Genomic DNA, 24,839 nt, shown 5'->3' with positions numbered 1-24,839 from the left:
ATTACTCCAGGTTGCCTGTCAAATGCTCAAAACATTTCAATGGGATCACAGCCTTAAAAAAAAAAAAATCTATGTCAGCAGTGGTAACAGCACCTATAATACCTGTAATATATAAATCTTTAAAAATATACAAACTATGAGTTATTATTATTATTGTTGGTATTATGCTGTCAATAAATACTTACATGCATAAAGATGCATTTCCAAGTGTTAAAAGCATAGAATCCCCTTCCTAGAAAATAATTGCTTTCTCATTCATCTCCTCTATAAGGCGGATATTTATATGTGGGTCTTCTGAAAGTGAAACACACCTTAATTCTTCAACAATAAGCAGACCTTCCTTTGGAAGAAAACTTCTTATAATTGAAGAAACTCCTAATCAAACCTTCAAGTTACCAGGCAGCTTGTATTTCAAAGACTGGATGAAGATCTGGGCTATAAATCCTACCTAATTTTGATTTCCGCAGATCAATTAAGTTCTGTTTATCTCAGTTTCCACATCTGCCTAATGAGAAAATCTTATGAGTAGCAGATGAAGTAATATTATATTTAATTTTTCTGAAAACTACAAGTGATTGGGTGAAAAGAATGTTGGATTTAAAATCCAAGTACACCAGTTCAAATCTTGGTTTGGCTATGGTACACTGTAAATATCCTCTAGTTTGTATGTTTCCTCATCTATAAAATGGGGAGTTGGATTAAATGACTGGCTCTTTCTAGATCAAAATCTATGAAATTGTCAGTGGTATCAAATTCAAAAAGAAATGGGGCCATTAAATCATACAGAAGGATCCCCATGGACTGTATACTGACTTAGGAAGCCATATAGTAACATTATCTATGTTCTAAGAATGCAATGGCACAAAGGAAAACTATGATAAAAAGGAGATGATTTTTCCTTATGACATTAGCAAAATGGAAACATGTCACACTTATGGGAAATGGCCAATGTCACCATTATGGGAAATGGTCAAGGCAAAAAAGACAAATTATAAATGACAGACCTGGTCTTTGATGAGCTCCACTGCAGAATGTTCTAGGTTCAGCTCATAGCAAAGCCTTATAAAAAGGGGTCCGAATTTATATTCCCCTAAGCTGACGTTTCTGTTTTCAGCATGATACCTGATAATGAAAAAAATTTAAAAATTCAAACAGTGAGAGAGAAGGAAAGAGGACAAATACCTACTACTAATTTCTAGAGAATTAGTGAGATTTAGAGGTACACGTTCTACATGAACATTCAAGGAACGGCATGAACATTTATTCTTGGGGTGGTTTTTATGACAACTTTTTATTTTTCCAAGTACATGCAAAGATACTTTTCAACATTCACCTTTTGCAAAACTTTTTTATCCAAAATTTTCACCCTTTCTTTCCCCTCCTCTAAACAAGCAATCCAATATAGGTTAAACATGTGCAATTCTTCAAAACATATTTTCATATTCATCGTGCTCAAGAAAAATCAGAAAAAAAAAAAGAGAAAAAAAAAATCCAAGCAAATAAATGACACCAACAAAGGTTAAAATACTATACTGTGATCCACATTCAGTCTCCCTAGTTCTCTCTAGATGCAGATTTTTTTTTCCATCACAAGGAATAACTGCCTTGAGTCACCTCATTGATGAAAAGAGCCATGTCCATCAGAACTGATTGAATGAAAGGAAATATTAAGAGCTGCCTTCCTTGGCCTTCAGATATCTCCTTTTAATAAGTAGGACAAGATACTGAGATGACAGACTAGAGCTTGAACACTCCTGGTTTCCCTCTATTTTCTCCCCCTTTATTTCCGTCTGCTCTCCTTTACTCTATGAGCACCATCATTGTACTCTCTCACCTCCACTATCAGTCATTTTCTTATTGGTAATATCCATGCTATTATTAATAGCCAGCATTTAGATTTACAAGGTGATTTACTTTGTCAGACATCATCTCATTTGATCCTTACAACTCAGTGAGATAAATGCTAGTACTATTCTCACAATTTTAGAGATGTCACTAAAGTTAATAAAGTTTAATTGACTTTGTCACACAGTTAGCATTTGTAGTAGCATTTGAACTCGGATCTTTCCTTCAAAGTCCAGAAGCACTTTCTCAATTTTATTCATAATGAGGGAACAGAAAAGAATTCAGAATTCAGATTCAGATTGTTTTGGCAATTAAATAAGGGAATAGATTTGAATGCAGTCTAAAAATAGTAATATACTATTTATTTGTTTTTGTTTATTACAAATTATTAATACAAACAGCTAGCTAATACAGCGGATAGAGTGCTAGATCTGAAGTCAGTAAGACTTCATTTCAAATTAAGCATCAGAGAATGCATTTAACCTCTGCCTCAGTTTCTTTGACAGCAAAATGGAGTTAAAATAGTGCCTATTTTCCAGGTGTGAGGATCAAATTTGATAATATTTCTAAAGAGATTAGTCCAGTGGCCTGGCAAATAATAGCTTATTAATTCCTTCTTTCCTTCCTTTCTCCCTTCCATACTTCTTTCTTCCCTTTCATCATTCCCCCCACCTCATTCTTTCCTCTATCTTCTTTCTTTTCTATTATCTCTTCTTCCCTTTTTTCTATCTATTCCTTTTCCCCTTCCTTTCTTCCTTCACTCCCTCATTTCCTCCTTTTGTCCTTTCTATCCTTTTTTCCTTAAGAATTTTATTTTCCTTTCATCCTTTTTCCCTTCTTTTCAGCCTTTCTTCTTTCCTTCCATTCTTTCTTCACTTCCCCCTTTCCCCCTTCTATTCTTCTTTCCATCATTTCCTCATATTTTTCCTCCCTTCCTCTTTTCCTTTCTCCCTCTCCTCCCTCTCTCTCTCTCTCTCTCCCTCTTTCCTTTCTTCCTTCCTTCCTTCCTTCCATCTGTTTTCCTCTTCCTCCCAAAATAGAGCGTACTAGAACTTCTTAATCATAAGAAATCTGATTAAAGAAAATACATCACTTGAATACTATGGGGAGAAGGTCTGACAGTACATTGCACAAAGCATCTAAGTGCTTTTTATGGGCCAGGCATTGTGCTGAGCCCTAAGGAGACAAAGAAAGACAAAAACAGACAAGATATGTACAAAGTAGATACAAGATAACCTCAGAAGGAAAGCTGGGAAGACTGAGAAAATCTGCTACAGAAAGTAGAATTTTAATTGATTCTCAAAGGAAAACTAATGGGAAGAATTATATATAAAGAAAAGCTGAAAAACAGTGATGGGAGAGGGGAAGCAAAAGGATACCTAGCAAGTCCTTGCGTTGTTTAGGAGATAGATGCTCTGGGCCCCCTCCTATAGTGGAGGATCGAGAAGGAGCTCTCCAATGTCTACCCTCCATCCTTTCCAGGCAGAGCAGGCCCCGGCGCAGAGGGTACTGAAGGAGGTTAATTTCAGTGATCTTGCAGGGAGATGAAACCCAGGGATTATTTCAATCATGCAGGTCATTAGCTTTCTCACTATGCACAGAGCACAGAAGTGAGAGATCATGCAGAGAAAAAGGAGCCCCATTAATAGGTAGAACTAACATAACATGGGGTTGATTCATTTTCTGGCAAGTAAGACTGAAGCAGGAGAACTGCTTTACAACACACAGGTTGTCCACAGGCACCCTCACCTGCACCTGGAAACCCAAGGGACAATTGGAGAATCCCAGTGGCTGAGAGATGGAAGAGAGGACAAACAGCAGAGGGGAAGATAAGTAAAAGGAAATACAAAAAAATTCCATTTTATAAAATCTCAATACTATGATGAGTCTTCCAATTTCCCAATAGTAGACTGTGTGAAGTGGAGACTGCTGCAGTGGTTTTACCTACTCCACCTTTCTCCCTTTGCACCCCTGCATACCCTCTGTCAATGGTTAGCATGAGAAGCATTCCTCCTAAAAGAGCATTGGGACATTCTTCCATCCATAGTAGTAAAAAGCAAGAAAAGGAGATCACCAAGGAAGCACCTCACCTGTAAATGGCACTTCTTGCTAGCTCCATGTCATCTTGGGTTTCACACAAATGGAGCAGGATTTTCAGTTCTTCCTTTAAGATGAGACCCCTTTTCTTCATTTTCTCTTCAATGTCTTTAAAATAGATTTCTGAAAGAAATCCAAGTGAGGCAGTCATTACCTGGGCTACACTGTGAAGATATCTTGGCTAATGGTACTGGGGAACCAAAAGAAACTCAAGGTGCAAGTCCTGCAGAGGACCATTTTCAATTGGAGTCAAACAACGAGCATTAAATACCTACTATAAGCCAGACACTGTGCTAAGTGCTGGGGATACAAAGAAAGGCAAAAAATAATCGTCAAAGAACTCAACTTCTCACAGGGAAAATAAAAATAACTATGTATACACAAGACTTGTACAGGGTGAATTCAAGGTAACCTCAGAGGAAAAGCTGGAAGGACTGGGGAAAATCTGCAAAATGTAGGATGTGAGCTGATTTTTAATAGGAAACTGTAAGGAGGAGGAGAGAAATTCCATAAATAGGGGATTGCCAGTGAAGCTGACCTCAAGCACACTTACAAAATCTATAGATAGATGTTGGGGGAAAAAAGGAAACAAAATGGAAGCACATATAAAATCTCTTAGTAGAGAACGGCTAGATGGCTCAGTGGATAGAGCACCAATCTTGGAATATGGAAGACCAGAATTCAAATCTGGACTCAAATACTTAACACTTACTGGCTGTGTGACCCTGGGCAAGTCACTTTACCCCAATTACCTGGCAAAAAAAAAATCTCCTGGCAGATGAGTTTTTATAGACTCTGAATACGAAAACAGAAAGGGAAAAAAGAACTGAAGGTGTAGGAAACATGGTTTTACTGGTTCTTTTTAGCAACGAGGTTTGACCTTGCTTTTGATTGCTGGTATATGTTATTCCAGGACCTGTACTCTTTTATTGTGGGCCTCTCTCCTCTTCCCCTTCCCCCTCCTCCCTCCCAGTCCACACAGGGTAAATGATTTACAGCTTTTTTCCCCCTTTTGGATCGCTTCTAAAATATCTTGGGGTTTATTGGCTAGATTTTTCTTAAGTCAAACGAACTTCTTAACCCATGTCTTAAACCCAAACCACTTTGATTCTCATTGATTGGCCAGAAACAGGAGCTAGGTCAAGCCCCATTTGGATAGTGTTTAGGTCCTGATTGACTCAGACTGAATGTAAATAGCAATCATTTCTGCTTTGGCCAAAAACCCTGAGAGTCTTCCCCTCCTAGATGTATTTATTTACTTATTTATTTATTTATTTATTTTGGACTAGGTGAAAGAGAAGATTTTTTGCCTCAATTGCTTCCTAACCTTAATCATTGAATGGGTGCAGCTTCAGTCGAACTGAGACCTATTGAAGACCTTAGCTTAAAAAATGCCAGGGTCTCCCACTGCATCCAGGGCTTTCTCCAATTGTCTTGACCTATATCTCCAGATGGGTCTAGAGGGGAAAGTGAGGCAGGTGACCATGCCCAGTCCTCCCCTCACTCAAATCCAACTCACTTGCATGTCATGGTCCTCTTAGAGAATGAAGGACAACCAACAATGATCTTGTACCATCTGGGAATTCTTAGCATTTCTTTCATGAGATGCAACTCTACCCCCTCCCACATCTCCTTATTTCTCTGTCTACATGACTTTTTGGACCTTTGTAGAAACTGTCATGGGTTAGAAAACAATTCTTAAATGTAAGCAACAAAGATAGGCAATTTCTTGTCAGTGGCAGGATCACTGAAACTAGCAGTCTTTAGCCTCTCTTGAAAAGGTTGTATTCCCATGTAAGTAACTAAGAGGGCAGCCCCAAGGCAAATACTATGCTTTGAAGCTAGCAAGACTGGATTCTAGCTGGAATCTGTGCAGAGAGTGGCTAGGAGGCAGATGCAGGTATCTGCTTTCCAGAAGGCACTAAGAATTTCTTAGTATTTTAAGTTTTTTTTTTTTTTTTTTTTAAGTACAAAATTTGGTGATAGGTATGATGGTCAAGTACTTTGGAAGAATGAAACTTGGATACTTCATGAAAAAGAGATAGGATGCTGGGAAAATGGTGGAATAAGTAAGAAAATGTCAAGTTTTTCAGATTTTCCCCCCATGTACAGAACAAATTTGTGCCTCAGGGTAAACATAGACTGGTGAAATACAAAGAAGACATGGGGCAGAATCCAAGTCCTCCAGGGACAACTTGAAGACCTGAAGAAAGACCCCAGGCTAGAAATTAATCTCAGTGAAGTGCAAACACCTCGGGCCTAGCTTCCCAGAAACTTTTGGGGCTGGCTGAATGTGGCTGGAGCTATAGCAGGACCCACAGAGACTTCTACCCCCAGCAGACAGTGTCAGGAGTAGGGGTCTGAATTCAGGAAGATTGAGGAAATCTTGGCTGATCAGTAACTGCTAAGATGTGACCCTGGATGCAAAGGAACCAGCACACCCCATGAGTGCAGAAGCAGTGGGGCAAGGACAATGCTGCTTCTGGTACCTTCTGCAGAGTGGAGTTCTTGGTTTAGGGTTCCACATCACAGGGGAAAACTAAAGTGAAGCTAGAGGCACCATCCCCCCCCCACACTTGATAATTAAAGGTGCTTATACTGTATCTCTTATTTAAAAAAAAAAAAAAAAAAAAAAAAAAAAAAGAACTGGTAAACAACAACTTCACCATAGAACCTTACTATGGGAACAGAGAAGTTCATCTTCAGAGGAGGGTACTAAAATTTAAAAAGCTTCTTCTACCTCAAAGAGTAACATTAAATGGCTCCCTGCCCAGAGAGAATTTATAGAAAAACCCAAAAAAAATTTTAAAAATCAAGTGAGAGAATTGAGGAAAAACAAAAAACTCCACTAAAAAAAAAAAAATATGAACCAAGAAAAAAAGATTTATGGAAAAAAAGCTATCCAACTAGAAATAATTCTTTAAAAATTAGATTTGGACAAAGCAAAGTCAGTGAAGCTATAAGAGACTAATAAAAAACAAAAAAGAAATAAAGCATGAAAAAAAAAGAAAAGAATGTGAAACATCTTATAAGAAAAATAATAGATCTAGAGAACAGATCAAGAGAGGAAATTTAAGAATGTAATTATTTGAAAGTTGTTACCCAAAATAAGAAATTTGACACAATGATACAAAAAATAATATAAGAAAACTGCCCTGGAATGATAGCACATGAGGGGAAAGTAGAAACAGAAAAAAATGTGCTGATCACCACTTCAAAGAGATCCCTTTTGGAAAACACAGGTATATTATTGCCAAATTTCAAAACCCCGAGATGAAAGAGAAAAATTTGCAAGAAACAACAATAAAAGAAACCAATTCACATATGCTGGAGTTATAATTAGAATTGTTGTTGTTGTTTGTTGTTCTTTCTCAGAGAGGACCATGCCTTCAGGGAAGTAATGTCATGACATGCAAGTGAATTGAATTAAGTAAAGAAGGAAGGGCTGTATAAGGTCACCTGCCTCACTTCCCCTTCAGGGCCATCTGGGGCCAGTGGCCAGACATACATCAAGACAAATGGAGATGGCCTTGGATGCAATGGGAGACCTTGGCTTTTTTAAACTAAGATCTTCAACAGGTCTCAGTTTGACTCAGGCAAATCCAATCAATGATTAAGACTAGATAGAAATTGATGCAAAGAATTTCCTCTTCTAGGCAAAGCAGAGATTACATTCACTCTGAATCAATCAGGGGCCAAATAAAGATCAAATGGGGCTTGACCTGAGATCTATTGGTGACCAATCAATGAGAATCAGAGTAGTTAGAAAGAAATCTAGCCAGTAAATCCCAAGATATCTTGGGAGGGTTCAGAGATCTAAAAGAAAAAAGCTTTTAAGGGTATCTGTGAATAAAGATATGATACCCTATTTAGATGGAGGGAGAGAATGGGATTTATCAGCAGCCACAATAAAATACTATAGGTATTGGTATTATATATATCAACAACCAAAAGAATTAGGCCTGTGGCTAAAAACATATCCAGCAAAGTTATTCATAATATTAAATGAAAAAAGCATTTGACAAACTTGTAGATTTTCAGACTTCATCTCAACCAAACTAGAACTTAACAGAAAATTGAACCTGTAAGAGCCAATACCAAAAATTAGTTTCGAGGAACAACATAGACAAATCATAAGGTTTTTACATGGAAATGTATTCCATATGTTTAAGATGGGCATCAGTAATTTAGTAGCTCAAAAGAAATATTGGGGCAGAGTTGAATATGATCTGATCCTATCAGACAATTCCTAGCAAAACTGTCTAGGAATAGGTAAAAACAGTACTTATGTCTTACAAATGAGGCATTCCATAGGGAAGGAGGGCTATATATATATATAATGCACTTCCAAAATGTATAAAGAAAAAAGGGGGGAGGGAATAGGATAATGTGGTGTATAGAAGAATGTGTAGATTTATGGCAGTGAGACAAGGTGTATAGATTAATGAGCAAGACATAAAAGTTAAGATGGGGTATAGAAGAATATGTTAGAGTCATGATAATGGGATAAAGTATGTATATTAATGAGAAAGGGATAAAGAGGGAGGGAAAGGGTGATTTAGGATATGGTGGAGTAGTGAAAGGTATTTAGATGAATAGGAGTGGAATAAGGTAATTAAAGGGAATGGGATAAAAAAGGGAAGAAAGAGTAGGGAGAAGTTAAGGAGCAGAATTAAAGTCGAAGAATTAGTTAGGGATAAGACATAAGAGATATTCACAAACATTTCAACAAGGATCAGGAATAGAATTTAATAGAAAAAAAAAAGTAGGGCTAGTAATCACTGATCTTAGACAAACTGAATCTTCAATCAAGGGAGAAATCTACATTATATGTAAGCTATATTGTTTTAAATGTATGTTAACATATGAGTAAATGTGTATATATGTGTGTATATGGATATGAATGTATGTGTATATAATAGATATATGTATATGTGTTAGTGAGTGTGAATATATACTAACTAGCCTGCTTGGGAAAGATAGAGGGGGATGAAAGGGGAAAAAAAGAATCAAATAAAATGTACACACCATAGAACAAAAGAATTACCTACAACGAACTAAAGGAAATATGGAAAAACATAAATATAATCTCTTCTATTATTATATATTCTTTCTTGAAATAGAAATTTATTGTTATATATCTCGAATCCTCCCTGATATTCTGTTGGAACATGATAATGTTTTGTTTTTTATTTTCCTGTAAAAAATTAAAATTTTGTTCAATAAAAAATTATTTTTAAAAAGAAAACAAAAAAACAATGTTTTCAAAAATAGAAACAAATACTATGAAAATATGACTTTAAATCAGAGGAAATGAATTTTATTATCTATTTTAAAATAAAAATCAAAGAAAACTGGCCACATGAATTTATGATAATGCCACCTATGTCCTAACTCAGGATTCTCATGTTTTGGGGGGCTCAAAGAGTTGCCCTCATATCCACAGGACATTAAAAGAACCAGAGGGTGACCTTCAGGGTGCTGGGTAGATTCTCTATGGAGAAAGACATGGACAGGATTCTTAAGAGTAGGAGAGAATGCAGGCAGGAGGTGGAAGGAGTGTCCATAGCAACAACTAGGCAGTTCTACTCAAGCATCTCAACAATATGGGCCTGGGCCTCAGTTTTCTCACCTGTGAAATGATGAGGTTGCTTTAATTCTCCAAAATCCCTTTTAGCTCTAACATTCTGCTTCTATGACATATAATCTCCATTGTTTAGAGATTTCAAATCTATTGAGATTTTAAATGGGATAACTCCATCTCCTTAAAGATGTCTTCAAGTATTCAAGGTTACAAGTGATTTAATCTGCATTTAAAAATGAATCAACAAATGTTTACTGAGTGTCCATCATGTTCCCAACATAGTGTTAGGTGCTGTGGGGAGTATAAGATGTATCCCATACTGCCAAGGAGCTGAGGATCCAATTAGGAGGCCGTGATTCATAATAATGACATAATCATGGACCAAACAAGCATTAAGACGTACATCAGTGGCTATAAATAGTATCCAAGTCCAGAAAATTACTTAGCCTAGGGAATGCTTCAGAAAGCATACAGGTTTTGAACTGGGTTTGCAAAAATAAGTAGAATTTAAGAAAACAAATAACATATAGTACAATCCAATGAACAGTTTTTTAACACCTACTGTGTGCCCTGAAATAGGAAAGATTCTGGGGATACCAAGACAAAACAACAATCACCTAATCCCTGACTTAAAAAACAAAAAACCTTGCATTCTACTTTGTTCAGGTTTTGTTTTTTTTCTTCATTCACATCCAATTCTTCATGATCCTATTTGGGATTTTCTTGGCAGAGAGACTGCAATGCTTTGCCATTTCCTTCTCCAGTTCATTTTACAGACAGGGAAATTGAGGCAAACAGGGTTTCACCTGAAGCCACATTTGAACTTATAAAGACGAATGTTCCGAACTTCACGCCCGGCACACCAATCTGATTAAAGTAGTGGGTACATATTGAGGAATAATGAACAACTCTGAGGTCCTAAGTAGGATCCAATTGTAAGGGGATTTGGAAGCCAAATGACAGAATTTGGCCTTTGGTTTGTAGGCACTAGGGAGTCCTAACAGATTCCTGTTTAGGTGAGTGATAAGAATAGTGATATTTTTAGAAGATTAGTTTAGCAGTAATATTCAAGACGGGGTGAAGTTGATTTAAGTCATTACCTCCATTCAGTGACTGAACTATGAACAAACAGATGCTGGAAAGAGTACTGGTTTTGGAATCAGAAAACCTGAATCTGAACTTTAACTGTAATAATGGCTACCCAGATGGCAGCTAGGTTGCTGGTGCAGTGGACCGAGTGCCTGGACTGGAGTCAGGAGGCCCCGAGTTCAAATGTGACCTCAGACTAGCTGGGTGACTTACCCTGTCTGCCTCAGTTTCCTCATCTGTAAAATGCACATAAGAGTACCTACCTACCTTCCAGGACTGTTATGAGGACCAGATGAAATGATATTTGTAAAACACTCAGCAGAATGCTTGGTCTGTGGTAAGCACTGAATATATGTTAGCTATCACTATCATCACCATTATTATTATAATAATGAGGAATCAATAAAAAGCAGTTTAACCAAACCATCACCATTACCTTTTTTGCCATTTAATCTACAGGAAACAGCCACTTTTGCTTTCTGGAATTCTTGTAGTTTCATGATGTCATCTGTAAGCAGATAGCGTTTCCCTAAAAGTTTGAGAGGAAAATAAAAACAGCAAAATTTAGTGGCTACATGGTTAGTCAGCAATCACACAGTATATCTCATAACTTCAAAAGCTCTACATCCATCATCGCCTGGGACCTTCGCAGTTAGGGCAAATATAAATTATCCTCATTTGAATGATAATACAGCTGCGGTTAAGTAAGTTACTCAGGAGTCACAAAGATTAGTCAGTAACAGATTTCTGGCTCCTACCGCCTGGGTGCATCCCTGAAAGCTATTGTCTTGCCAGCCTTCTCCAGATGAGGAGAAATCCCTAGCAAACACTAATAAAAAAAAAAAAAATCACAAAACCCTCCGTTGGCGTTTCTTTAGTGATAATCCCCAATAAGTCCCAGTGAGGGTTATGTTCTGGGGACAGGCGATCAAATCAGGGTGTCTGACAGGAACGCTGAGTGTGAGGCCAAGTTGGGGGCTTTATGTCTCCTGCTCTTTTTGCTTTTCCTTTTTGGTGTGTGTTTTCTTTTGCAGTCATGCAAAACATTTCCACGTTAAACATTAGATAAAACAGAACAAAAAGGAAAAGAAAAAAAACCAAACAATTAAGGAAGTTTAAGAAGCCTGCTTTTCTCTGCAGCGCTCAGACTCCAGCAGCTCTTTCTGCGGAGGCGGACGGTATTTTTCATCCTCTCTCTGAGCACGGTCTTCGTCAGTGCATACTGAGAATCACTCCCGGCTGGTCATCCTACAAAACCACCATGACTGTGCATAGCCCTGCTCGCCCTGCTCGCTTCTCTTTGCATCAGTCCGTGTAAGTCTTCCCAAGCTTCTGAAACACTGGCACCCTTACTAATGTAACAGCCGCTTATTTGGGCTTCCTGCTTCAAGTCTCTCTTCATTTCAATCCATCCTCCTCTCAGTTAGCAAAGTAATCTTCTGAAAGCACAAGCCATGTTGTGGTTTAGTCATCTGACCTGTTCTACTTTTCATGATCCCACTTGCGGTTTTCTTGGCAAAAAAACAAACAAACAAACAAAAACTGGATTTGTTTTTTTCCAGCTCATTTTACAGATGAGGAAACTGAGGCAAATAGGGTTCCGTGATATGCTCAGGATCAGTGTCTGCAGTCAGAGCAGGAAGATGAATCTTCATTGTGTACTATGGCGCCACCTAGCGGTCCTAGGTCATACCACATGCCCCATTCAATATACTATTGATTTTCCCCTCCCTACTATGAAGGTTCTCTTCCCGACATTAACAACCGTACTTGACACTTAGTGGGTGCTTAATAAATGCTGGTAGATTTCGCTGTTCCTGCACTGCTTCCTCCTTTTGGTGAAATGGAAAGGATTAACCTGTCACAGGCACAGAGTTCAAATGTAACTCGGTCACATTTGTAATGAAGGAGTTGAAGCTGCTTAAGCTGCGGACTGCGCCCCCGTGTGAGGTTAAGTAACATTCACTCGAGGGTCAGGAAGTTATTTTCAGTGAATGTTTGACGTGTAGATGTACTTAGTAAGCCCGTGTTTCACGTGTGGCGTGTCTGAGGTTTCCCTCGGCCTCATTGGCAGAAAAGGGGGTTCGGACTAGATGGATAAGCTCCTCCCGGCTCTGAAACCTAAAGCACCACAGAGCTCTCGAAAGCGACACTCCTACCTCCTAAATCCCACTTTGGAGGGGAATCTATCCAAGTTTTGTGACTGGAGAAGCCACAACCTCAGCTTCTTCAAGTGCAAAAACGGGATGCTAAACAGCCTTCTCGGGGTTCTCGTGAGGATAAAATGAGATATGTCAAGTGCTCAGCATGGGGGGGGGGGAAACATGTACAAGTTTATTTCCTTCCCCTTCCACTTAAAAAAGCACACTTTCCGTTAACTTCCAAACGAACCACAGCCTTTAATTAAAAAGAAGAAAAAAAAAAAAACACCCGTGACTGGATTCATAGACGTTACCATATTAAAAATGGAGCCTCTGATCTAATTAGCCATGTTCTGGGTACAGCCTAGACTCGTCGCCCAGGGTCTAAGACTCATGACGTAGTCTAGGGCTAGGGAAAAACCAGACTAGCAACCGCCAGGCAAACTTTCCGGGCCTTCCCGGAAGTATTCTGCCAGTGAGTGGAGGGACTGATGGACGTCCGCATCTCCCGGAGGGGGAAGGGGAGCAGGAGATTACGTAATAGGCCACTCCGTAAGCAATCGCGGCCCCATTCCCAGTCCCAACCCTCCCATGTCCCCTAGGACTAAAGTCGGGCGCTGGGGAGTGGGTACCTCCGAGGGCCCAGCGGCAGCAGCCGGGGCGGATCCCTAACAGCACGCCTGAGGTCGCGGAACGCTGCATTGTTTCCAGGAGGATTCTATTCGAACGCCAAGACACAACCGCCATTCTGGTCACACTCCCCCTTCCCCGATTGTACCAACTGCAGGACTTGGGGAGGAGATGCTGCGGAATTGCTAACTTATAGCGTTCCTGCCCCCGAGTCACACCCACCCCTTTCAATCACGGTCGCTTCTAGAGGGCCACTAAGCCTCTAGGAAGAGAAAGAAAAACTCTATCGTAGGTTTCCCTCCCACGGCCATCCCGCCTCGTCCTTTTCCCACAGTCCCCTCCTGCGTCGGCGTTGAATTTGGTACGTCCCATGATGGCGGCGCCCACAGTGCGGCACGGGTTGTTCCTGGCCCGGAATTTGGCGCTCTCTCAGTTCTTCCTTGCAGGTTGGTGATGGCCGTTTCCACGGTGGTGGGGGGACTGCTGCCTTTTGGCCTCCCCGAGGGCCCACTATGGAGTTGACATAAAGAGAGGCTGGGCCAGGAGAACACGCGGTTTGAGTGCCATAAGCGAGAGGTGCTCGGGGAGCGTGTGTCCTGGGGGAATGTCTTTGCACCTTCTTCCTCTCCCCCAATCCCGGGGCACGCAGTGAAATACATTTGGTTTGGTGCTCTGGGAGGAATCCGCAGTCTGAGCTGGGAGCTGCAGCTGATAACGTTTAAGTGTTTCTCCGGAGACTTACATTAAAATACCAATGTCAGTTCAGCTTGGCTAATTGTCATGGCCCCCTGCAAAGGAGCCGTCTACCTGCACTGCTTTGAACGGCCCCTTTTCTTTCTTCTTCTTCTTTTTTTTTTTTAACTTGGAGTTCCCGCTCCTGTGCAAAACGTGGAGGGGGTGGAGTATTAATCCCAAACCATGTGGTCACTGACCTTGGCCAATCCTTCCATTTGACCTTTCCTTGACCCAGTATTCTTGCCCGAACAGCAAGAATGACAATTACATTAGTGTCATTTTGAGATGTGCAATGGACAGAATCCCTAGCATTATCTCAATATCATCCAGTGTCCCCGGGAAGAGCTATTTCGTCATCATTTAGAAATCGAGAGTAAACTAAAATTCTTTGTGGATTCTGTCTATAATCATTGTCTCTCGGGAAGGGGCTGATAACCGCTCGTAATTCCGTTGTTTTCCCTTCTTAAATTATTTCCTATTTATGTTTAACTATGGAGTTTCCAACGGACACAATTAAAACTAAGAAAACCAAAAAGGATACTTTACCCCCTCACTTGACATCTTACTCTAAACACAGGTGGTTTTTGCACCTTAGGACCTTGTTTAAATCCACAAAATATTTGCTAGCAATCATCACCAAACATTTTGTGAAGTCATTTGTTCATTCATTTAGTAACACGTTAAGTGCCTGTGCCTAGTGTTTGCATGTCATTTTCCTCCTTGAGGTTGTAAGCTTCCTCAGGGCAGAAACTTTTTTCTTCCTTCCTTCCTCCCTCTCCCATTCCCTCCCTTCCTTCCTCTTTCCCTCCCTTCCCTCCTCTTTCCTTCCTTCCCTTCTCCCTTCCTTCCCGTTTTCCTTTCCTCCTTCGTTCCTTCCTTTCCTCCCTTTCCTCCCTCCCATTCTCCTTCCTTGCCTCCCTCCCTTTCTTCCTTGCTTTTTTTCTTTTTGATCTTTATTTATTTTTTGTTTTGAGTCTGTTACTTGCCCACGATCACACTGCTAGAAAGTGTTAAGTGTCTGAGACTAGTCTTGAATTCAGATCCTCTCATTTCTTGGTCTCCTAACTTCAATGGCTTCCCCTTATCCAATTCTAATTTTCAAAGAATTATTTTCATGTAATTGGTTACCTTTTTTTTTCATCATCTTGTTTTTCTTGGGTTATTTTTATTATTTTACTTTTTCTTAAGTGTCTCTGATTTGAATTTTTAAATTCTTTCTTTTTTGAGTTCTATAAATTCTCTCTGGGCAGGGAGCTATTTAGATTAGAAGCTTTTTTTTTTTTTTTTTTTTTTTTTTTTTTTTTTTTTTTTTTTTACTAATGTCCTCTCTGAAGATGAACCCCTGGTCTTCCCTATTCCCATAGTATGTTTCATTGGTGGGGTTCTTCTTTGCTGGTTCAATTTTTTTTAAATAAGAGATATTAGTGTAAACACCTCTAATCTTCTGGTGGAGAGATGGTGTCTCAAGCTTTTGTTTCTTACAACTCTGACCTGGATCTCCAAATCAAGAGCTCCACCTTCCTGCAAGTGCCGGCCAGCAATGTCCCACCTGGCTGTTTCAGTACTTACTGGGTCGGGCCACACACAGCTAGGCCTGGTGGTCCCAATCAGCCCAGATTCGCTCCCTTCCTGGACTCAAATCCCAAGCTGACAAACAGTCCTGGAGATGAAGGTCTTGGTTCCTGCTGAGGCTGCAGCCACACCCAGTAAGCTCCAGAGGTCCCCAGCTATTTTCTGCTGAGCTAGCCCAAGAAGAGGAGTTTGTACTTCAGACAGGTTTGTCTTTTCAGATCTTCTGCATCTGGAGGACCCTGGTTCTGCCCCAAGTCTTGCTTTTTCAGTGGTCTGTGTTCATCCTGAGGCACAAATTTATTCTATTTGTGGGGGAAATCTGGAGAGCTTGAAATTTATTCTACCGGCTTCCCAAAATCTCCCCATCTTTACTCATTTTGACCCCAAATTCTGCCCTGTTGGGAACTTTTTGGAATGTGTCTCTATCCAGTATGTTAGCTACTAGTGTCTTTCATTCATTTCAGTCATGTCTGGCTCTTTGGGTTTTTTTGCACATTTACTGGAAGGGTTTGGCATTTCCTTCTCCAGATTACTTTACAGATAAGGAAACTGAGACAGACAGTGTGAAGTGACTTGCCCAGGATTACCCAGCTAGTTGGTGTCTGAGGCTGGATTTACACTCAGGTCTTCTCGACTCTGCCTCCTATCAGCTACTCCTAGTTCTCAGCTTTTTGTTACCCCAAAGTGTGACAACTCTGCCACTGGCCCTTTGTCCAAATCACTGAGGAAAATAAGCCCCACAGGGCCAGATACAAATCCCTGACACTTCCACTAGAGAGCTGGCATCAAACCATTGATGGTTATTTGGGGATTTCAACCATTTAATCAGCTCTGCCTAACTGTACAGTTGTCTGGCCTACAGCTCTCCTTTTTGTCCACAAGAGTTAGGAAGTTGGTCAAATAGTTTGCTGATATCTAGATATATTATATAGCGTTCCTAAACCAGTCTGGTAACTATCAGTCAGTCCTTGGGCATTTGTAAGTTCCTCTTGTGGGCAAGCTCTGTGGTGGGTACAGGGGGTACAAAAACAGTTTTTGCCCTCAGCACTTTAATTCTTTGGGGTGATAACATGTATATATGAAAATATAACATACATAAATACAAATAAGAAAATTGAAACCAAAGAGATTTGAGTTCTCTGTGAGAAAGAGGAGACAACTGAATAACAACATATGTTCTTGTAAAAAATAATAATATTTTGGTTTTTTTTCCAATTATATATAAATACAGTTTTTAACGTTTTTGTTTTGTTTTGTTGAGGCAATCTGGAAAATATGCTCAGCATTACACAATTAGTTAATTATCTGAGACTAGATTTGAAGTTGGGTCCTCCTGACTTCAGAGCCAGTGCTCTATCCACTGTGTCACCTAGCTGCCTCTTAACATTTATTATTTTTTAATTTTGAGTTCCAAAAATTTTCCCTTCCCTTCCTGAGATGGTAAGCAATTTGATATGTTATATATGTACAATCATGAAAACACAATTCTCTATTAATCATGACTAATAATCCGGAGAAGTAATGAATAACATGTATTCTTTAGAATAAATGGAAAAAGAAATTAACATATGAAATGATATCTCCTGCATGAACAAGCCTACTGAGATAGCTGTCCTTTTCTTCTCTTTAGGTAAAAGGTGCTTACTGTCTGCAGCTTATGTGGATAGTCAGAAATGGGAAGCAAGAGAAAAAGAGCTTTGTAATCTAGGTAAGTTTTACTTATGTTTGGAGGGGGTGTAATTTTTAAGTACTTGAAACATTCTTGGGAGCCCATGCTTACTAAGTCCACTAGTCTAGTTATAGATATTCATTAGATGAGAGAGAGAAGGGAGAGAAAAAGGAGGAAGAGAGAGGGAAAGGAAAGGAGAGCATTTATATTAAGTGGTACTGGGCATACAAATACAAGCATATAGGACAGCTGCTGCTCTCAAGGAGTTTATATTCTAACTGTGGAACTCAGCACATAAAGAAGAGCGAGAATGGTTAGGGCTGCTACTTTGTAGAGAGTGCAGAAAATGGAGCCTGGTATAAAGTAAACAAGGCTGAGCATTCTCACAAAATGGATCATATCTAGGACTCATCTGTCTGAAATTGGGCCTGGGGGAGGCATCTATCTCCAGGGTAGGGAGACTGCTACTGAGGAGATGAATTTTAAAAGAGAATTAGCATCTTATGGAACACCCAGGGACTATGGTTGATAGCTGGATTTCTTGTACTGCCAAGCAAATTTACTTCCAAATTGCTCTCTTTGTGGATGCTTTTCAGGCGCCCCTCCCTTCAAAACCTTTGTTGTCTGTGCTGACTTAAATGGATTTTATTCTTGTTTTCACTCTCAACCTCTTCATCCTCCAGTTTATCTTGTTGCTTTCTTCAAAATTCATCATTGGCCTTTATTATCTAGCTGAAAGGTCCCACTTTTTTTTTATTTAATTTTTATTTTATTTTATAATTATAACTTTTTTTTTTTTGACAATACATATGCATGGGTAATTTTTTACAACATTATCCCTTGCACTTACTTCTGCTCAGATTTTTTCCCTTCCTCCCCCAACCCCCTCCCCCAGATGGCAGGCAGTCTTATATATGTTAAATATATTACAGTATATTCTAGATACAATATATGTGTGTAGAACCGAATTCCTTGTTGCACAGGAAGAATTGGATTCAGAAGGTAAAAATAACAGTTTACACTCATTTCCCAGTGTTCCTTTTCTCAATGTAGCTGATTCTGTCCATCATTGATCAATTGGAATTGGATTAGCTCTTCTCTATGTTGAAGATATCCACTTCCATCAGAATACATCCTCATACAGTATCATTGTTGAAGTGTATAATGATCTTCTGGTTCTGCTCGTTTCACTCAGCATCAGTTGATGTAAGTCTCTCCAAGCCTCTCTGTATTTCTCCTGTTGGTCATTTCTTACAGAACAATAATATTCCATAACATTCATATACCATAATTTACCCAGCCATTCTTCAATTGATGGACATCCATTCATCTTCCAGCTTCTAGCCACTATGAAAAGGGCTGCCACAAACATTTTGGCACATACAGGTCCCTGAAAGGTCCCACTTTTGAGAATAGTGCAATACCAAAGCCATTTAGAGGAGAAAATGCTTCACCTGCAATGCTGTGGGATGCTAATTATACCAACCCCCTGTTCTTTCATGTCAGATCATGTTTCAGACAGTAGCCTGAATGGGGGGATGGCTTTTTAAATAATAATCTAGATATTCCAGACTTTTGGTGTCCTGCCTTTATGTGCATAATCCCCCTAACATTGATTAGGTAAATAATCTGTGGTTAGGGATTGAGACTGGATTTGTGATTTCATTGATTTAGAGAATTCTTGGAAGAAGAAACTTCCTCCCTATTAGTCAAGCTTATTACTGTTTATTTAATCTGGAGTCTTAGTTTCCTGAAGCACTAACAGGTTGGTTGATCTTCCTAAAGTCATGTATGTATCAGGCAGGACTGAAACCAGCCTATCCACTACATTACATTACCTTTCTTAGATTAGGGATAATCTTATGTAACTATTGGAATTTTTTGTTATGTGATTTTTCTACTGTATTTTTCTATAAATTTCATTTTTGGCTTCATTTAGTTTTGAAAAAAAATACAGCTCATTATTCCAGTAATTATTCAGCTGGATTTTCTCTACAGGTTCAGACTTTCACAGAAATATTTTGGGGTATTAGGAGTATACAGTCTCTTCATTATAAGATAGGAACAGAAATCTCCTCCCCTTGTCTGCACTTCTTTGCTGAGAGCCCTGAGATGTTACTCGATCACATTTGTGTGTCCGAGGTGGCCCTGGAGTCCAGGTCTTCCTTCCCTTATCTGCTGTGCCTTGAGGCCTCTCAGTCAGAATAAAGAAAGTTTTCCCTCCCATCCTCCCCTCTCCACTCTCCTCTCCTCTCCTCCAACAGAGCTACAATAACTGCAGTCTCAGCTGGCCTCTTCAGAGCTGGATCCTGTGTGATATCCTCAGTACCTTCCAGCTAAAGAAGAAAGCCCTATGTAGATAAAAGATAGATATAGAAGACAGACCAGAGAAGAATTTTATAGAGATCCACAAAACAATAGAATGAAGAGGCGACACCTCAAATAGATCAAAGCCTGAAATCCATTTCATTCTGAAGAGGTGGCAGGTTTGGCAGGGGTCATAAGAACTTGGTAGCAACACAAAGATATAAATGATCTAAATTTGTGTCTCTGTTATGGGTTTGGCAGTGTAATAAATATGTAAGCACTTAGGTTACATGGAATGCAAGATTTAGATTTTGTGGAGCTCTCAGACCAATCAGTGGATAGGACAGTAGGACAGAAATACCCAGATAAATAGAATATGTGGTAAGTACATTTGTAAGAACAAAAATCCTTTGTGAGATGTCAGAAGGAACTGACAAAGGATCAAGGAAAGCTTTATGGAAGAGACATTTGAGCAGGGCTTTAGAAAAACAGGTAGGAATTCAGTGAGCAAAAAAGGGAAATGGCTGCACTTAAGACTGGGGAAATGTTTAATGCTTAGGGTATACCATAGGCAGGTAAGCACTTAGCTTGTTGCAATGGCACAGAGGGAGGGTGAGTGACCTAAGGTGAGCAGCACCTTGGAAGGATTGGGCAGCACCAGATCATGGTGCCTTGAAAGCACCAAGAAAACTTTAGACTTTTTAGGAACCAGTGAAAGGTTTTGAGGAGACCTTGCCCAGGTCTGTTCATAAGATCATTTTGGCAGGCGCAGTGCAAGGATTAGAGCTGGCAAGGAGGCTCTTCTAACAAACCCTAGGAGAGATAGTGAAAGCCTCTGTCAGAGTGGTGTCTGAGGGGGGGGGGGGAAATGAGGAGATTCAGAGAGAGGAGAACCCAAAGATGGGAGACTGAGTGGATAGAGATGCTGCTGATAGAAATACGCATGTCAGAAGAAGAAATAAGTAGGGAGAATGACAGACTTGCTTTGGTGCAGATCAAATGTTATGGTGTAAATGTGTTTTTGGTCTACAGGTGATCTAAACCCAGAAAGTAGATGAAGTTGCCATCAGAATGACTATAAAGAGAGAATGGGGGAAGAAGGGAGGGAATTCCTGATTCACACCCTTGGTCATCCTCTCTCATAATTGTCCTCTAGTTTGCCTCTCTGTCTCAAGTCTGTCCCTCCTTCCAATCCCTCCACCATACCACTGATTTTCTTAAAGTGTAGATCTCTCCTTGGCATTCTCCTGCTGGTCATGTCTCTGGTTATGTCCAAGATCCCACATCACAAGCCCATTATTTTGCATTTAAGGCTCTTCACAACCAGGCTCCTTCCTGTGTTACCAGTCTCTTTGTGCTTTCCTCCTCTCCATTCACCCTTGTGATCCAGTCATGCTAATTATGCTAGCCTGCTTGTTGTTTCTTGAATTTAAGGGTTCAGTTTCCCACCCTCTTGCCTTTGCTCTGGCTACTTTGAAAATGCCTGAAAAATGCTCTCCCTCACCTTTACATTTTGGCGTACATCTCAGGCTTCCTTTTAAGACCCAGCTCAAATGCTACCTGTTATGAGTGGTCTTATCTGATCTCTCCCACCTCTTTTATCTGAGCCTTCCCCCATAAGGAGAACTTCCTTCTATCTGTAGGTGACTATTTGCATTTTATCTCTTTCCTTGAGAGCAGGTATTTTTGTGGTTTTGCCCTTTTTTGAATTCACAGCCTCTGGTACTTAATTAAATGACTAATGTTTGTTAATTGATTGATTGGGATCTAAGGTCTTGTGAGGCTTAAATGAGATAATAAATGTGAAGCATTTAACCTTAATTGCTTTATAAATTCAAAGTAGTAGTAGTAGTAGTAGTAGTAGTAGTAGTAGTAGTAGTAGTAGTAGTAGTAGTAGTAGTAGTAGCAGTAGCAGCTAGTAGTAGCTGCTAGTAAACTTTAACAACCAGGTGCTCTGGGGTGGGGAAGTAGAAATCTATGCACACATGCTTTTAAGTTTAATTTGCCTTATTAATACTTTCTTAAATCTCCAGCAGGGGTCTGAAAAAGTATAGGTCCTTATGTAGTCCAATGAACTAAGAATGGTTTTTATATTTTTAAGTAGTTTTATTGTATTTAGAAATGGGGGGGGGAACAGTATCCTTAACTCTCAGGCCATTTAAAAATGCTTATTTCTAGGATGTGTTATTTATCCTGAAATTTTAACAATCCATTATCTCCACCTTGGATTTGAGTGTTGGGAATGGGGTTGAGAGGTGATCCCAACATTAACTATGGCCTTCCTTACCTTAAACATAGCCACCATGCTAATATCATCACAGCATTTTTTTCTAAAGCCTCCTATATGGGGAGTTTGTGGTACTTCAGATTTCTACTGAGCATATTTAAAAACCACATTTAGATTGTTGAAAATGCTCATCTGAAATAAGTATTTGAAGGGATGGTTTCCTTGGCTCTTTTGGATATCCTTTGTAACATTAAAACCAGATGGGTATCTCCCATTGTTTAGATCAGTGGATCCAGGTGGAGACTGGATGTCCAAAGCCAATATCTCTAACCACATCTTACAGATAAGGAAACATGATTTACTTAAGGTTTTAGAGTAAATAAGCATCCAGGATGAGATGAGGAGCCCAGTCCTCTGACTTCATTGACAGTACCCTTTGACACTCCTTGTCTTCTGAGGATCTTCTGTTTCTTGCCCTTTTGGTGGGACAGAGGGATTGATGAGGCAGTCAGGGTTGTGATTTGCTCAAGGTCACAGCTAAGCTAGTAAGTGTCAAGTATCTGAATTCATATTTGAACTCAGGGCCTTCCAATGAAGATAGAATATTTGCACCTCAAGTCACTTTGTTATCTTAAAATATACATTTTGGAGGTGTTTTATCTAAATTTCTGATTAATTTTAATTGACTCAGTACTGAGACTTCTGTGGAGAGTTTAAGGTTTTTGTTTTTAAACCATCTCTTGTAAATATCATTGATTTGTTTTGAAAGCATTTACATATACAAAAGGATCTCAATATAAATTCTTTTTAATATAAGTAATTACTCCATCATTTATATTATCTCTTGTAAATATTAGGTGCTCAGTCTATATGTTTAAAAATTTCATTGATATCTTTTGTTTTTATGTCACATTTCATTTCTAGACATTATCCTGCATATCAAACTACTCAGTAAGGCCTCCCTTCTAACAAAGGAAAACAGTTAAGGAAAATCACTCAATGCAGCAACCATATCTGAGACTTTGTACAATGTCCTGCACCTATTATCTCAATTCTCCAAGCACAGAAAGTATTCTATTACCTCATCTCTATTTAAAAAACAAGATTGGTTCCCGTGTATGTCAGAACCAAACCTATCTTAATGAAGGACCCAAAATTGTTGATTGATTGTTGTCCTTCATTTTTGAAGAGGACCAAAATGACATCATTCTCTTGATGTGAAGATAACTTCACTTTAGTATGGCCGACTGGCTGATCAGACCAACATGAGCTCAGAATGCTCTAGCACCAGTCATGTACAAATGAACATTTGAGTAGAGGTGTTTCTAAAATATTTCAGGAGAATTGTGATTAAAAATTAGGCAGCTGCTAACAGGAGAATAAGCCATTAGTACTCAAATAAATTAATATTTTCTGTCTCTCTTTCTGTGGAAAACTACCGTATGGCAAAATAACCAACTTTGATGTTAATTGCTTCACACAGATTATGGTGTTAATGATCACTGATCTAGAGCTAGGGAGAATCTCAATCTCAGAGGTCCTCAGATCATTGGTTTGCAGGTAGAAAGGACAACCCCCCCCCCCCCAACCCACCTGTCATTTCCCCAACTTGCCTTATTTTACTGTTGAGGCAGTGACAGAATGTATCTGACATCACTTAGGTAGTAAGGAAATGCCAGAGATGAGAGTGGAATCTGGATTTTTAAAGTCTAAATCCAGTGGTGCTGGTGGTGATTTCCTGTCATATCATGCTGCTGCTAACCTATTGAAAACAAGAGCATTAGAAAGAGCATGGATGTAGGGAAGAGACACATGCACCTGTATACATTTATATCTGCTTTATGGCATAGCATATTTGTCAAGGGCATACTATTGGAGCCACTAGGTTGTGCAGTGGATCGAACCCTTACTTCTGGAGTTAAGAGCACCTGAGTTCAAATCTGCCCTCAGACATTTATTAGCTGTATGATCCCGGGCAAGTCACTTAATCTTTGTTGCCTCTCCCCCCTCCCCCCCACAAAGTGAGCTTTGCCTTTCTCTCTCTCTCTAGAGCCTAGTACAGTGCCTTGCACACCATAAGCCCTCAATGCATGTTTATTAACTAACAGCTCCACATTTGTTTCTCTATGAAATAAATAGAATATATAAGATATTAATTATCTTTGCCTTTGGGATAAAATTCACACAAAGCAACAGAAGGCCAATGTTTTTCTTTTTCTCACTAATTTATTCATTTATTTAATTTTACAAATTGTTTTTAAGGTTTCTTTGGTTTATGCTATGAGTTTGTATTAAATGGTTCCACTGATAACATAGATATGGAATACAGACATCATCATGGAAGTAGATGGTTAGGTCAGTTGTGATAGTATATAAATGTGTAATGAATAAATTAATATATATTAAGTACTTGTTCCTGTTTCTGGGAAGACTGAAACTGGGAGATTACTTGAGGTTCTGTGTTCTTAGCTACCTCCGACTAAATGTCCGCACTAAACCAAGCACAGATATGGTGACCCTTCTCTGTGGAGGCAGAGGGCTGCACAGCTGCCTTAGGGTGGGAAAAACCAGCACAGATGCAAAAAAAAAAAAAAAAAATGGATCAAGTGAAAGCTTCTATGCTGTTTAGTACTGGAGTCCGATTTGTGAGTAGAAATTGTACTTTTACTCTGGGAAAGACAGGAAGATTCAGTATCTTCCCAGCCCCCCACAAAAGTGTTATGATTGGAAAAGAAAGTGGGCTGATCTTGTCACAAGAGTGCAATCTGAGTTGAGTGCAACCCTGAGCAGGTCCTTCGTTTCTGTGGAGAGTTTGCGTAAAAATAGGGAGGAAAGTCACAGCATGAGAAAGGGGTTAGTAGGGGTTTGTACCGTGTTGATGACATCCATTGACGATAAAACTTCTGGTTTACTGATATCTGCTCATTATTAGGCTGCTCACAT

At 39.5% G+C, this 24,839-nt stretch overlaps 2 protein-coding genes across 5 annotated transcripts in view; one reads left to right on the top strand and one right to left on the bottom strand.

The window, feature by feature from the left end:
• PTCD2 (pentatricopeptide repeat domain 2) overlaps positions 1-13,519 on the bottom strand; it is a 43,135-nt gene extending 29,616 nt beyond the window's left edge. The window contains exons 1-4 of one of the 2 annotated variants that reach the window (XM_074282241.1): positions 13,389-13,519; positions 11,052-11,144; positions 3,936-4,065; positions 1,005-1,122 (exon numbers count right to left, since the gene is read on the bottom strand). In XM_074282241.1, the coding sequence (XP_074138342.1) occupies positions 1,005-1,122; positions 3,936-4,065; positions 11,052-11,144; positions 13,389-13,503 (456 nt within the window). In that variant the 5' untranslated portion in view covers positions 13,504-13,519. Of the gene's footprint in view, positions 1-1,004; positions 1,123-3,935; positions 4,066-11,051; positions 11,145-13,070; positions 13,268-13,388 lie in introns of those variants that run through there. The other variant, XM_074282242.1, reaches the window with a different exon arrangement.
• A 206-nt stretch (positions 13,520-13,725) lies between these two features.
• The window catches only part of MRPS27 (mitochondrial ribosomal protein S27), a 113,701-nt gene continuing 102,587 nt past the window's right edge, over positions 13,726-24,839 (top strand). The window contains exons 1-2 of one of the 3 annotated variants that reach the window (XM_074282236.1): positions 13,726-13,832; positions 17,324-17,401. In XM_074282236.1, coding sequence (XP_074138337.1) covers positions 13,757-13,832; positions 17,324-17,401 — 154 coding nt within the window. In that variant the 5' untranslated portion in view covers positions 13,726-13,756. Of the gene's footprint in view, positions 13,833-15,371; positions 15,443-15,878; positions 15,898-17,302; positions 17,402-24,839 lie in introns of those variants that run through there. The other 2 variants (XM_074282237.1, XM_074282240.1) reach the window with 2 other exon arrangements.

The sequence above is a fragment of the Sminthopsis crassicaudata genome, chromosome 1 (assembly GCF_048593235.1).
Source record: "Sminthopsis crassicaudata isolate SCR6 chromosome 1, ASM4859323v1, whole genome shotgun sequence".
In the NCBI taxonomy this organism is placed as follows: Eukaryota; Metazoa; Chordata; class Mammalia; order Dasyuromorphia; family Dasyuridae; genus Sminthopsis; species Sminthopsis crassicaudata.
The sequence above is the reverse complement of the archived record's forward strand: the minus strand, read 5'-3'. Positions and strand labels throughout refer to the sequence as shown.